The 12144-nt window shown below is 35.8% G+C and overlaps 1 protein-coding gene across 3 annotated transcripts in view; it reads right to left on the bottom strand.

The window, feature by feature from the left end:
* Positions 1–12144, bottom strand: part of LOC143203530 (uncharacterized) — a 667483-nt gene that overhangs the window by 276032 nt on the left and 379307 nt on the right. For all 3 annotated transcript variants that reach the window (XM_076415722.1, XM_076415723.1, XM_076415721.1), the window contains one exon: positions 10076–10116. In XM_076415722.1, the coding sequence (XP_076271837.1) occupies positions 10076–10089 (14 nt within the window). In that variant the 5' untranslated portion in view covers positions 10090–10116. The remainder of the gene's footprint in view (positions 1–10075; positions 10117–12144) is intronic.

The raw sequence follows: 12144 nt of genomic DNA, 5'->3' as shown, positions 1-12144 counted from the left end.
ATAACTGGACATTTAATTAGATGCTAATTACAACAGATAATATTATAGATTAATGAAATCTAAATATATACCGTGTTATATGATGAAATAAATTTTCAATTTACTACTACTATGTTAGAGCTAGTGAATTAATTTGATTTTGAAGTTATTTTTTCTTCTGGAAATTAGATTTAAAAAAATATATTCAATTGCTTCAAATAGATGTAGTAATAATCTGAGTTTATTGCTCTGCTAGTTTGGAAATAATTTTAAGATAGATAATAGGTCAATTGAAAGGTCTACGGCATGAAGAATTTGTTTAGCAGCCGTTATAATAAGTGGATCTTAACTGAAATCCTCATTAGTTTTATGTTTATTATTATTTGCATGTTCGTAACAGGTCAATTGAAAAGTCCCCGGCCTACCATAGTAAAACACATTTTTTTGGAAAAATTAGTTTTTTTTATTCAACATAATTCCCTTCAAGGGTTATACACTGATTATAACAACCCTCCAACTTTTCGACACCCTCTTTGTAGTACGATTTGTCTTTTGCTTCAAAATAGGCTTCAGTTTCGGCGGTCACCTCTTCATTCGACGAAAATTCCTTCCCAGTGAACATTCTTTTGAGATCTGAGAACAGGAAATAGTCGCTGGAGGGTCAGTTCTGGAGAATACGCTGGACGAGGAAGCGATTCGAAGCCTAATTAATGGATATTTGTAATCGTTTCCACTGACTTGTGACACTCTTGGTAAAGCAGCACTTTCTTTTTCTTCAAATGCGACCGTTTTTCGGTGGTTTTGTCCTTGAAACGGCCCAATAACGCTATATAATAGCCGCTGTTGATAGTCCTTCCTTTTCCAAGGTAGTCAGTGACAATTATTTCATGTGCATTCCAAAATACAGACGCCATAAACTTGCCAGCCAACTGTTGCGTTTTCCCACGCTTTGGAGCGGGTTCATCGTGTGCAGTCTTTTCAGATGACCGTCGATTGGACTTCGGAGTGAAATGACGGAGTCTTGATTCATCCATTGTCACATATCAACGCAAAAACTCGGGTTTATTATGCTTGGTCATCTTCAAACACTGCTCTGAATCATCAACTCGTCATTCTTTTTGGTCAAAAGTGAACTCGCGCGGCACCCACTGTGCACAGAGCTTTCTCATACCTAAAGATTCGTGAACGATATGTTTCATTCAATTTCAATTTACGGTCAATCAAAATCATTTTGTGGATTTTTTTTATGTTTTCGTCAGTAACAACCTCTTTTGGATGTCCACTGGGTTCACCGTCTTCGGTGCTCATTTCACCACGTCCAAATTTAGCATACCAATCCTTGATGGTTGATTTTCCTGGTCAAGCCAAGTTTTTGCTTCAACTGCATTTTTTCCTTTCAAAAGCAGTATTTTATCAACACGCGAAATTCCTTTACATTTATTTTTTTCACATTAACAAAAGTTGTTTCACTCAAAATGCTATAATTCACAAACTAATAATCCGACAGCTGTCAAATTTGTACATGCATCTTTTGAGGATTAGGGCTAACTGAAAAACATATGGATTTAATTCTAGTAGCGCCATCTATGTGCCAGGCCGGGGACTTTTCAATTGACCTATTAAGTTGTTTTATCAAACTACTTAAATAGTAAAATTTGGCTTTATGAACAAATTAAAGTTATATGATATTCACTACATATGTTAAATCATTACATTAAATACTTTTTGGGGCATTATTTCTTTTATTATTATTTGATCTAGATCATTTCTGTATGTATAGCATCTATTTGGACATTTATTTATATTTACTTTCATTGTACAACTTAAGTTTAGTCTCTACTATAAGTTATCTACTAGTTCTACTCTTTGACTGTTATTTATCTTTTAATAAACCAATATTTTTATATATTAGATTTGAATCTCAAGTTAGTCGAATTTTTGGCCAAAATCGCACATATGATGGTATATGGATCATACAATGTATGATGGTGTGCTTTATTTTCTCAGCACAGAATATCTAATGACGCCTAAATAGTATTATTTTCTCTTGCGATCAAGGGAACTAAAAAGAATTTTTCATGAACAAAGCTTCCTAGAGGTAGTCTTCTTGGGCTCACTAGAGCATTTGACATTAACATTACTGACATTATTGACATTGAAGTGTGGCATTAAAGTCAAAATTTTCAAGACATTAAAGTTTAGTATTCAAAATGAGCTTATAAACCCGATATATCCATACTTGGAAAACCGATAATTTAAAGCCAGTATCGGTTAATGTCTTTCAACTAGGACATTCATCTAGTCCACAGAGTTCCTCAAAGTACTGTTGAATATCTACATGGTTCATATCACGATAAGCTTGAAACAGAAATATCAGCGTTTTATGCATATGAAAAGTCCCCAACTTGACAGATAGATGGCGCTACTAGGACTGAATCCATATGTTTTTTAGTTAGCCTTAACCCTCAAAAAATGCGTGTATAAATTTGACAGCTGTCGGTTCATTAGTTTATGAATTATTATTTATTTATTTATTTATTAATTATTTTGAGTGAAGCAACTTTTAATATTGTGAAAAAAATGGATAAAAATAAATTTTGCCTGTTGATAAAATATTGCTCTTTGAAGGGAAAAATACAGTTGAGGCAAAAACTTGGCTTGATGACGAGTTTCGGACACTGCCCCAGGAAAATCAAACGCCAAGGATTAGTATGCTAAGTTTAGACGTGGTGAAATGAGCACCGAAGACGGTGAACACAGTGGATGCCCACAAGAGGTTGTTGCTGAAAACATTAAAAAATCAACAAAATGATTTTGAATGGTCGTAAATTGAAACTGAATGAAATAGCACGCACTCTAAAGATATCAACAGAATGTGTATATCATATTATTCCCGAATATTTGGGTATGAGGTAGCTCTGTGCAAAGTGTGTGCCGCGCAAATCCACTTTTGACAACAACGACGTGTTGATGATTCGGAGCAGTGTTTGAAGTTGATCAAGTGTAATAAACCCGAGTTTTTTCGTCGATATGTGACAATGGATGAAGCATGGCTCCATCTTTTCACTGAAGTCCAATCGACAGTCATTCGAGTGGATTGAATACGATAAACCCACTCCAAAGCGTGAGAAATCGCAACAGTCGGTTGGCAAGGTTATGGCATCTGTATTTTGGGATGCGCATGGAATAATTTTCATTGACTACCTTGAAAAATGAAGAACCATCAACAGAGACTATTACATAGCGTTATTGAACCATTTGAAGGACGAGATCGCCGAAAACCACCCGCATTTGAAGAAAAAGAAAGTGCTGCTTCATCAAGACAATGCACCGCTTCACAAGTCAGTGAAAACGATGGCAAAGATTCATTAGTTTGGCTTCGAGTTGCTTTCTTATCCACCGTATTCTCCAGATCTGTCCCCTAGCAACTATTTCCTGTTCTCGGATCTCAAAAGAATAGTCACTGGGAACTCGTCGAATGAAGAGGCTAAGAGGATGCCTATTTTGAAGCAAAGGACAAATCGTACTACAAAAATGTAATCGAAAAGTTGTATGGTCGCTATAATCAGTGTATCACCTTTAAAGGGAATTATGTTGAATAAAAAAAATATAAGAGTTTAATAAAATATGTTTTACTATGGTAGGCCGGGAAATTTTCAATTGACCTGTTAGTTGATTGACCTGCAATTTTTTTTTAACATTTGGTCCTTCGAGCCGGATTAAAGTAGCAGTTATCGGGACACTAACACCTGGATGTATTTTGTATATCGTATTCTAAATACATGCGACATAATACTTTGTAATTTATTTAAAGCAAAACGTATTTTGCCGGGCTCTGTTCATTTCATACCATCTTGCCCAGAAATGAATATATGCCCTTGACACATTCTTTAGGTTTCTTACTACACAAACCCGAATAATAGTCCGATTCTAAAAGAAGTCCAGACTACTTACGGTGCAGCTGGCAACTAAGATTGAACTTCTGAATATAATTTTAAGCTCAAAAACCTTCTCAATCAAGATCATTGTCAGTCGAGGAATAAATCAACGATTAATTTTATCAGCATTTATTTAACACGAACGAAACGCAAGTCGTTGTTTGAAAAATAACAGTTTCTAGGCGGATGCAATTTAATTATCGGGATTTTTTGCCTGCAAAACTCTTAATTAAAGGAAAGGATCACGTTCCACGAGACTACGGCAGTAAGGAGTCGCTCCCCCCGGCCGAATTAAGAAAATTAAGAAAAAGTAGTGCGGAGCGCCGCCCCTCGGCCCCCTCCCCTCACCCCGGGTGGCCAATTTCACTTAACAACGTCTCGGGGAAAAATTAAATTAGCCCCATGCATAAGAATGATTCGGAATTGGTCGTTGCACGTGCGCCTCCATCGTCTACCTTCGGAACGCCTCCGTTACGGGCTCGAGCTCTCAGCCACTCTTAAGTTTTCATATACGTAAGGTTCAAATTTGTTTATATTACTACGCGGTATGCTAAAATACTCCAACAGTCTCACTATAGTCTACTGAAAGTTTTTTAGTAATGCGTCGTGGATATTTGTGACGTCGAAACATTACAATGTCGCCGAATCAACTCTGAATTTTAATTCAGTTGGCTTTGACATACAAAAAAAATCTAATTTATATAAAATAATTTAACAAAAATGTTACCAAATATAATTAAATAAAAATACTACAGTTAATTATACAGCCACAATAATGTATAGGTAAGAGTTAAAACCTCTTATCACAATTGCTTTCAAGAATTTTGCATACGTCTGTCAGCTGGTCGCTGTTGGGTTGTCAGATGTACGCTAAATTATTCAAAATATTAGTTATAATTATTACAGGTTATAAACCGGAAAACATTATTTTAGCCCTTTATTTTGATAAATTTTAAGTCGGTCCGTGATATATCATATTACTTTGTTTGAAAATGCCGAAAACAACAGATATTCAGTGTAACAAATTGACTGCGGCTTTAGTAGGCTATATCGGAAACGAACGAGGTAACGGAGGCCCCCTTTTACCAGTAAATTCCATTAGAGAGGTAATTATTGATGATATTAAATAATACAAGTCCCAACAATTTTATTGAAAATATATTTTAGCGGGTTGCTGCCGCGCTAAATATTACTGTGGGTACTGTGAATAAAACTGAACTTCGAGGCCAAATATACGAAATGTATAAGAACAGTAAGTACCCAAACTATTTCATCGATATAAACATAATTTAATAAAATTATTTTAGAGAAAATTGTCTCTCTGGAAAGTATACATAAAAGAATTAGGGACATGCAGCTTTTTGAGGGATGTAAGACATCCTTTCATACACTCTTACAGGGCATAGGGTTTAAATAGTGTAATAACCCTCGGAGAGGTTTCTTAGTGGAACTTCCAGACACTACCTTAAAAAGAACTCAATTAAAGGCCTAAAATAATATAAGAAACTTGAATATTTCAAGTTTATTTCAAGAATATTTCATTGTGGCACTCATGGCAAGACAGTAAGAAAAAAAGTGTAAAGACAGTAAAAATTGATGGAAAAAGGTAAAAGTTACTAAGTGTAACATTCAATTGGGTTTTGTTGGTCATAATATTTATTAATGGTTAATTGCATATATGTTGCTGGTTGAGAAGGATATTCCATCAAAAACTGTTTGGATATATGGAAGGAAGCACTGTCCACCATAACACCTTCGGTTTGGATGAACTCGATAAGACAAACAAAGGAAGTATTTGATAAATGGTGAAATCGTGAACATGTTTTAGACAGATTAGAAATTAACAGTTTAGTGATTGCATTGGAGAGTGAGTCGTATAGTGACTGAAAAAAACTTTCAGGATATGTGATAGTGCTGGAAATTCCCGACACAGAGTGATGAAAGTGGAAACAACTAAAGGTATGCACATAATTAATTGATTATAACTCTAGAAAGGGTGTGAAAGATTTGTGTCCACAGATATAATTGTAATTGTTCAAAATTAAATATAAGCATTAGGTTGGAACTTATGAGGAGAGAATGAATGCTAACTGTTTTGTAGATAATGTCAATGCATTAGACCTAATTCAGTGATTAATTTGATCAAGTATGGGGTACACAGGTAGTAGCAGAAGAAATAAAAATACAGTGATACCAGGATGACTTGCCAAGTAAACACACCAACGAAGGAAACAAGAACTAATCGTAAAAAGTAAATATGCCCTCGAATGAAAGTAAAATACGTTTCTCAGATATACCATTATTAATTAGATGGATTAGGCTTCCAGCGGGATAACACTACAAAAAAAAACGCAGCTAGAAACTCTACCTCATGAATGGTGTGGAAAAGAGTTCAACGTAAACAAAATAAATCTAACCTACAATCTACCTATCTTCTTAATTGTAGTTTTAAGCCTTTCGATAATATATGTATTAGATATACTATAATGTTAAAATAAATTATATTTCGTAACATTTTTGTTCAATTATTTTATTTAGATTAGAATTTTCTTGTATGTCAGAGCGAAACTGAATTAAAACTCAAGGTTGGTGCAGCAACATTGTAATGTTTTGACGTCACAAATATCCACGACGCATTACTAAAAAAACTTTGAATATACTATAAAATATCGGTAGAAATGTACTACTCTACTCAGTTGGATTATTAAAAACCTAGTGTTGAGTTAACTGATTTATTTAGGGATATTTTAAAAGATTATTTATTATAGGAATCTCGAAAATTAACACTAATAAGTCATTCATTTATTGTTGCCATATATTTACAGGGCACTTAGTTCTACGATAAATACTTTGGGCTTAATATCTAAGTCATTGTTTTTAATGTGCACCGTGATTTACTATAAATTCACTGAACTAGATCAAATAGTTTTACTCTGCTTAATCTTCTGACTAAAAAATCATTATCTAGGAGCTGGAGAACCTTAACATTGATGCGCTGACAGAGCCTCTGTGCATGTCTTTGGGTATAGTCCAGGATAGGGTTATCGATAATTTGCACCTCCAGTTTCTTACGCCGATTGGAGCGTCTATAATACCTCGCAGTACCTTGTTTTGGAATATTTTTATGACATTCATATTTTCTTGGATATTTCCCTATTACCTTGGCTACTCCCCTAGGAAAGTCTCAACTCCCTGTGGCACACTTGTATTTTCCTCAAATCAGAACAGGCTTAAATTTCATAAGATTCGGAACAGTGTTTGAAGATGATCAAGCCAAATAAACTAGAGTTTTTGCGCGATATGTGACAATGGATGAAACATGGCTCCATCATTTCACTTCGAAGTCCAATCGACAGTCATCCGACTGGACTGCACACGATGAACCTGCTCCAAATCGTGGGAAAATGCAATAGTCGGCCGGCAAGGTTATGGCGTCTGTGTATTGGGATGCGCATGGAATAATTTTCACTGACTACCTTGACAAAGAAAGGACCATCAATAGCGACTATTAGATAGCGTTATTGGACCGTTTGAAGGACGAAAAAGAAAGTGCTGCTTCACCAATACAATACACCGTGTCAAAAATCCATGAGTTTGGCTTCGAATTGCTTCCTCCTCATCCACGGTATCCTCCAGATCTGGCCCCCAGCGACTATTTCTTGTTCTCAAATATCAAAAAAATGCTCGCTGGGAAGAAATTGTCGTCGAATGAAGAGGTGATTTCCGAAACTGGGGCCTATTTTGAAGTAAAGGACAAATCATACTAAAAAATGGTATAGAAAAGTTGGAGGGTCGCTATGATCAGTGTATCACCGTTGAAGGGAAGTAGGTTCAATAAAAAAACAATTTGCCATAAAAATGTGTTTCACAATGGTAGGCCGGGGACTTTTCAATTCATCTGTTACGAACACACAAATAATAAGACATAAAACAAATGACGATGTCAGTTAAGATCCACTTATGATAACGGCTGTTAAACAAATTCTTCAATTTGTCCGGGCGACATGATCATTACCGTGGAACAAGTTGTGGCCGAAAGGGTAGGGGAAAGTCGGGACTCGTCGGGACACAACGGACTATATAATAAAACACGATCAGTGTCACAATTAAAAGCCAACATACAAAACATTCGCGTTATCCCGAACACGTTGCGGACTCTGTATACGAGAAGAGCATTTCAGTCGGGTACATTGTTTTGCTCTTTTCGTTTTTTTGTTTCGGTCCCGGTTTTTCGTATTTCTGTTTAGATTTGGAAAAGCGCCCGGCTCCCCGTGTACATGACAGATTATTTTGCTATTATGAAGATTGGGTGTTACAGCGGTCATATTTTATACGGCCGAGGGAAACGTATATGTTATCTGCGCGTGCAGGACAAGACTGGCTCTTTGTTTCGGTTTACCTACGGTGAATACCTTATGAAGACGAAAACGCTACCAGGTTTTGTTAAATATAGGGTGATTCGCCCGTTTAATGGCTTCTTTTTAATAGTTACCACCATCATCGATTAATATCTCCTTCTTCAGGAGAGTTGTCCATTTCTCAAACAACTGCTCCACTCTTTGTGCCGCAGAACTTTTAATATTCCTCCCTGATATGCTGCAAGTGTTCTGGCCTCGGAAACTATTAATTTCCTGTTCAGAACGCTTCTTGTCATATTGGACCATGTCTTTTTCGAAGTTTGTTGTTAATTTCGCCATTTAAATCGTGAAGAATTCATTCACCCTTCGTCCGACAGACATGTTCAAACCATTTAAATTCACGCATTCAGTATGCGTATCTCAACTAAGCGAACTTCATTTCCAATACAATGTAGGAGAGAAAGATGTAGAGCTTGTCTTAGACATTGAACTTGAAGGACCCCAAATTTATAGATGTCAGGTTTTAATAGCGTCCAAATCTCGGCGCCATACAGAATGATTGGCAAGTTGAGCATTCGAAAGGAGCCGATTTTAGTCTTGGTTATAGTATTTCCTCTTTTTTCATACCTCCACACCTAGCTTAGTTGATTTATCCTACTCTTTCGCCTGTAGCCATCTCCATTTAAGCAAAGACAACAAAACAATTGTATGCCAATCAATAATCAGCCAATCTGATTATACGGCATTAAGTTATGGGGCACAGCAAGCAACAGCAACATTGAAATATTGGAAATGTTATAGAGAAATATGCTCAATATTCTTCACAGAATAAGAAACAGGCATATATGTCTAGATATTAATGCGCGAATAGTGAAGTAGGAAATAAGTCAATATAGTATAAATTATCAGAGGAGTCTTCGGCAACATAGAAACGAGCTGGAACAGTAGTTTAGAAGGTAAAGAAGATAATGGCTTATTGTTCTGAGACTGATTTCCAGAGCGCAGAACACAGAAGAAAAAAACCTTGGCGGTAGGCGCTTATTCTCCTGTATTACTGATCCCAAGTACTCGAAACAACAGCTCCAACTGGATCCTCTTGAGTTTCACAATAATAGACAATCTGTCAGTTTATAAAAATATCTTTTCTTATTATATACGAGAACGGAACTATATCTTTAATAATGCTAGAAGACTTAACGTTAAATACCAATAGGTCAATAGCTTTATAAAAATGGTCGTTTGGACGGCTTAGTTAGCGCAGTGGTAAAGGCGACAAGACAGTCTATCTACTGTTGCGATAGTCGCGGCTTCGAAACCTGCTAGGGCATGGTCGTAAATTTATGTTTGTGATTATTTAATATTTGCGATTGCCTTTAGGCAAGAGTGTAAAATGAAATGACAATGAAAATGATCCCAGTCATGCCAGTAACCAGGCTGGGTCAGACCGGATGTCTTCTGGGATGTAGGTCCAGTCCAGATAAACCCATAGTTGGTAAAAGGAGACTTTAAAATATATATTTAAAAAATTCTCGTCTGTTTAAAATGTATATGTATATGTAAAATATAATGTATGATTAAATTCTATTCACAAACTTAATATATACTTAAAAACAATATTACAAATCATATTAATTTATTGAAAACGATAATACCTTTTCCACGACCCATTATATTTTATTAAGAAAGCAAATTATCAAGATTTATCAACATCGTTGGGAAAATATATTTTCACGAAATTATTTTACTATTTCTCTGAATTGTTTTGTTTACTTTGGTATGGCAATTAGTATTTGCACTTACCTTAAGAAAGACATTAACCAGTGGCCTGGAGAATTGCGTATCTGCAAAAGAAGAAAATAGTATTAGTATATTAATAGTGCTGAATAAAAATTTTTACATTTATCATTAAGGTTCTTTAATTAATAACTGAATTTTCTAATTCGTAATTTTTTACTTAATAACTGTGCAAAATTTAATTATTAAGGCATGTTATTTTGAAATATTAAATTAAATAACTTTTTAAAACATCAATCATGTTGCAACATTGACAAATATTTTTATATATATTTACTAATATTTAAAAATATCTCAAGAATATTATCAGAAAGTATAATAAATAAAACAATAAATGACACACTTCTTGCCACCTATATACAGGAATAGAACAGAAGAAATTATGAAAATATTACCCGCAATTTAAACTCAGAATGTATATATATATATATATATATATATATATATATATATATATATATATATATATATATATATATATATATATATATACACATATGATATATAACAATATAGCTAACGTGGGTTATTTTTTTACAAGGATAACGACATCTCGTTTTCTCTTAATTCCGCACATACTGGATACGCAACACTTGATTGACACAAATTATAATCAAACAATATAGTTATAAACAAACTGAAACAAACCATAGGAACGAACAGTCGCGTTATAGAAATGAACCAATCAAATTCCTTTGTAGGCAATTCAAACGAACCAGTTAAAAAATTGGTCTCAGTCCCTGCATTGGTGGGACCAAGCAAAATATTTCCTGGGTTTTGCCTATTTTTTCTTGTTCCATGAGTGACCAGCTAGAACCAAATGGTCTTCTGGTGATTTCGCTTCGGATTCGGGGTATGAACGATTCACGGGCGACAGAGACCCTGTGTTACGACTGGGATTGTCGTAGCTGGTATACTACTGAGGTTTGTGGACGGGTAGGGATTTTATTAAGATGTTGTCATGTTCTAAGGCGTCTATTCGGAGACCTTACACTGAGTATGTTCGTGAAATTCTTCAGAAACGGGATACCTGATACGAGATGAGTGTTGACATTTCTCATAAACCATTGGGCATTGAGTAACGTGCGGACTTTTTTTGGATTGGATCACTTGTAGTAGTTCAAGTTATCTTTCAGAGTACCTATACCAGACTTGTGCTCCGTTGAGGCAGACTGGACGGACTAGCATTTTATACAAAGTCGCTTTCTGGGATTCTGGGGGATTGGGAGCTTACTTTTTCTGCGGAGGAGTGGCAATAGTAGGCTGAATTTCCTTTGCAAATAGCATGCTGTATTTGGGCTGACCATTGGAATCTGCGATCTGCTTTCTGGAGCCAGGGGATAGGGGCTTTATCAATTTGGAGGCGATAGTCGCGGAACTCCTTCTTGCGGTGGAACAGAAGAGCCTGAGTTTTGCTCGGGTTTATCTGTAGCCACCAGAATTTGTACCACGCTATCACTTGGTTCAGCTGGACTTGGAATCTGTTATGAATAGCATCGGGATGATAAGTGGATGTGAGAAAATCATAAAATGCTGTGTGAGAAAGTTTGTGGAGTAGGAAATCAGCCATATAAAGGTTGAATTGGGCTGGGGCTAGTGCCAAAATAGTAGATCTGTTTATGAGAGGGGACTGCGTCACCGATCCTCACTTGAAAGGGCCTACCGTCCAAGTATGAATCTATCAGGGATATTAGGTCATTCGGTTCCCCAAGCTATTTCGCTTTGAATATTAGTCAGTGGTGCCCTACTTGATCGAAAGCTTTGGAAGCATCTAAAAAGATGGCTCCAGTTTTTCGACCTTTTATGAATGCCTTGTGGCTTGTTGCTGCGACGCAAGCAGCTTGATGGAGGCATGAATATTTGGCACGGAAACCGAATCGTTTGTCCGGTATTACGTGATGTGCTTCTGTGAAGGTGTTTAAAGCGTATAATATCGCTTTTTCGGCAAGTTTGGAGTTTTGCCTATATCTTTGGTATAAACAAAATTGATTTTATAAAAATTATCTACCAGAATACTCCTGATACTTCTTTACGACTTGTTTAAATTAACAAACAACAAACTTTACACAGCCCTC

Source organism: Rhynchophorus ferrugineus, unplaced genomic scaffold (genome assembly GCF_030347505.1).
Source record: "Rhynchophorus ferrugineus isolate W39M unplaced genomic scaffold, kcgeb_rfMv2 rfM10, whole genome shotgun sequence".
Taxonomy (NCBI): Eukaryota; Metazoa; Arthropoda; class Insecta; order Coleoptera; family Curculionidae; genus Rhynchophorus; species Rhynchophorus ferrugineus.
Note: the sequence above shows the minus strand (reverse complement) of the source record. Positions and strands in the feature narration are given on the sequence as shown.